Below are 1,414 nucleotides of genomic sequence, written 5' to 3'. Positions count from 1 at the left end.
TCAAGTCAAACGCAGAATAAAGCCAGCAGGAAGAGACAGCATGAGGAACCAGAAAGCTTCTTCACCTGGTTTACTGATCATTCTGATGCAGGTGCAGATGAGTTAGGAGAGGTCATCAGAGATGATATTTGGCCAAATCCATTACGGTACTACTTGGTTCCGGACATGGGTGATGAGGAAGGGGAAGGAGAAGAAGATGATGATGATGATGAAGACGAAGAAGGATTGGAAGATATTGATGAAGAAGGGGATGAGGATGAAGGTGAAGAAGATGAAGATGATGAGGAGGGGGATGAGGGAGAGGAAGATGAAGGAGAAGATGACTGATGGAACACTGATGGATTCCAACCTTCCTTTTTTAATTTTCTCCAGTCCCTGGGAGCAAGTTGCAGTCTTCTTTTCTTTTTTTTTTTTTTTCCCCTCCTTCTCCTCTTGTGCTCAATTGCCCTGTTTTTGAGGTCTCTTTTCTCCTTTATACCATGGCTCACAACTTGTTTTGGGGAGAAATACCTTGAGCAGAATTCAGTGGGAAAAGAATCTCTACCCCTTTCTGTTCCAAATTCATTTTTATCCCTTCCTGTCTCAACAAAAACTTTATGGAATCAACACCACCATGCTCTGTGGGAAAAAAGAAAAACCTTCTGCTCCCTTAGCTCTGCTGGAAGCTGGAGGGTGCTAGGCCCCTGTGTAGTAGTGCATAGAATTCTAGCTTTTTTCCTCCTTTCTCTGTATATTGGGCTCAGAGATTACACTGTGTCTCTATGTGAATATGGACAGTTAGCATTTACCAACGTGTATCTGTCTACTTTCTCTTGTTTAAAAAAAGAAAAAAAAACTTTAAAAAATGGGGTTATAGAAGGTCAGCAAAGGGTGGGTTTGAGATGTTTGGGTGGGTTAAGTGGGCATTTTGACAACATGGCTTCTCCTTTGGCATGTTTAATTGTGATGTTTAACGGACATCCTTGCAGTTTAAGATGACACTTTTAAAATAAAATTCTCTCCTAATGATGACTTGAGCCCTGCCACTCGATGGGAGAATCAGCAGAACCTGTAGGATCTTATTTGCAATTGACATTCTCTATTGTAATTTTGTTCCTGTTTATTTTTAAATTTTTCTTTTTGTTTCACTGGAAAGGAAAGATGATGCTCAGCTTTAAACGTTAAAAGCGTACAAGTTGCTTTGTTACAATAAAACTAAATGTGTACACAAAAAAAAAAAAAAAAAAAGAAAAGACAACTGAAATGACTTAAGAAAAAAGGGAATACATCAGTCATTACTTGAAAAGCCCAAGGGTAGTGCTTCATGCATGCCTGGCTGAATTTAGGAGCTAAAGTCATAGCAAAGGGAACTGGTCCCTATCTCTCTGTGATGATTCGTTTTATTTATCAACTTGACTGGGTCATGGAGTTCCCA

The 1,414-nt window shown here is 39.7% G+C and overlaps 1 protein-coding gene across 1 annotated transcript in view; it reads left to right on the top strand.

Moving 5' to 3' along the window:
* The window catches only part of LOC112062006 (protein SET-like), a 17,084-nt gene extending 15,939 nt beyond the window's left edge, over positions 1-1,145 (top strand). Inside the window, exon 4 of the mRNA XM_024115245.3 lies at positions 1-1,145. This exon is cut by the window's left edge and continues 752 nt beyond it. Coding sequence (XP_023971013.2) covers positions 1-327 — 327 coding nt within the window. The 3' untranslated portion in view covers positions 328-1,145.
* The last annotated feature ends 269 nt before the right edge of the window (positions 1,146-1,414 follow it).

Source organism: Physeter macrocephalus, chromosome 11 (genome assembly GCF_002837175.3).
Source record: "Physeter macrocephalus isolate SW-GA chromosome 11, ASM283717v5, whole genome shotgun sequence".
Lineage (NCBI taxonomy): Eukaryota > Metazoa > Chordata > Mammalia > Artiodactyla > Physeteridae > Physeter > Physeter macrocephalus.
This window is presented reverse-complemented; position numbering and strand designations above follow the sequence as displayed.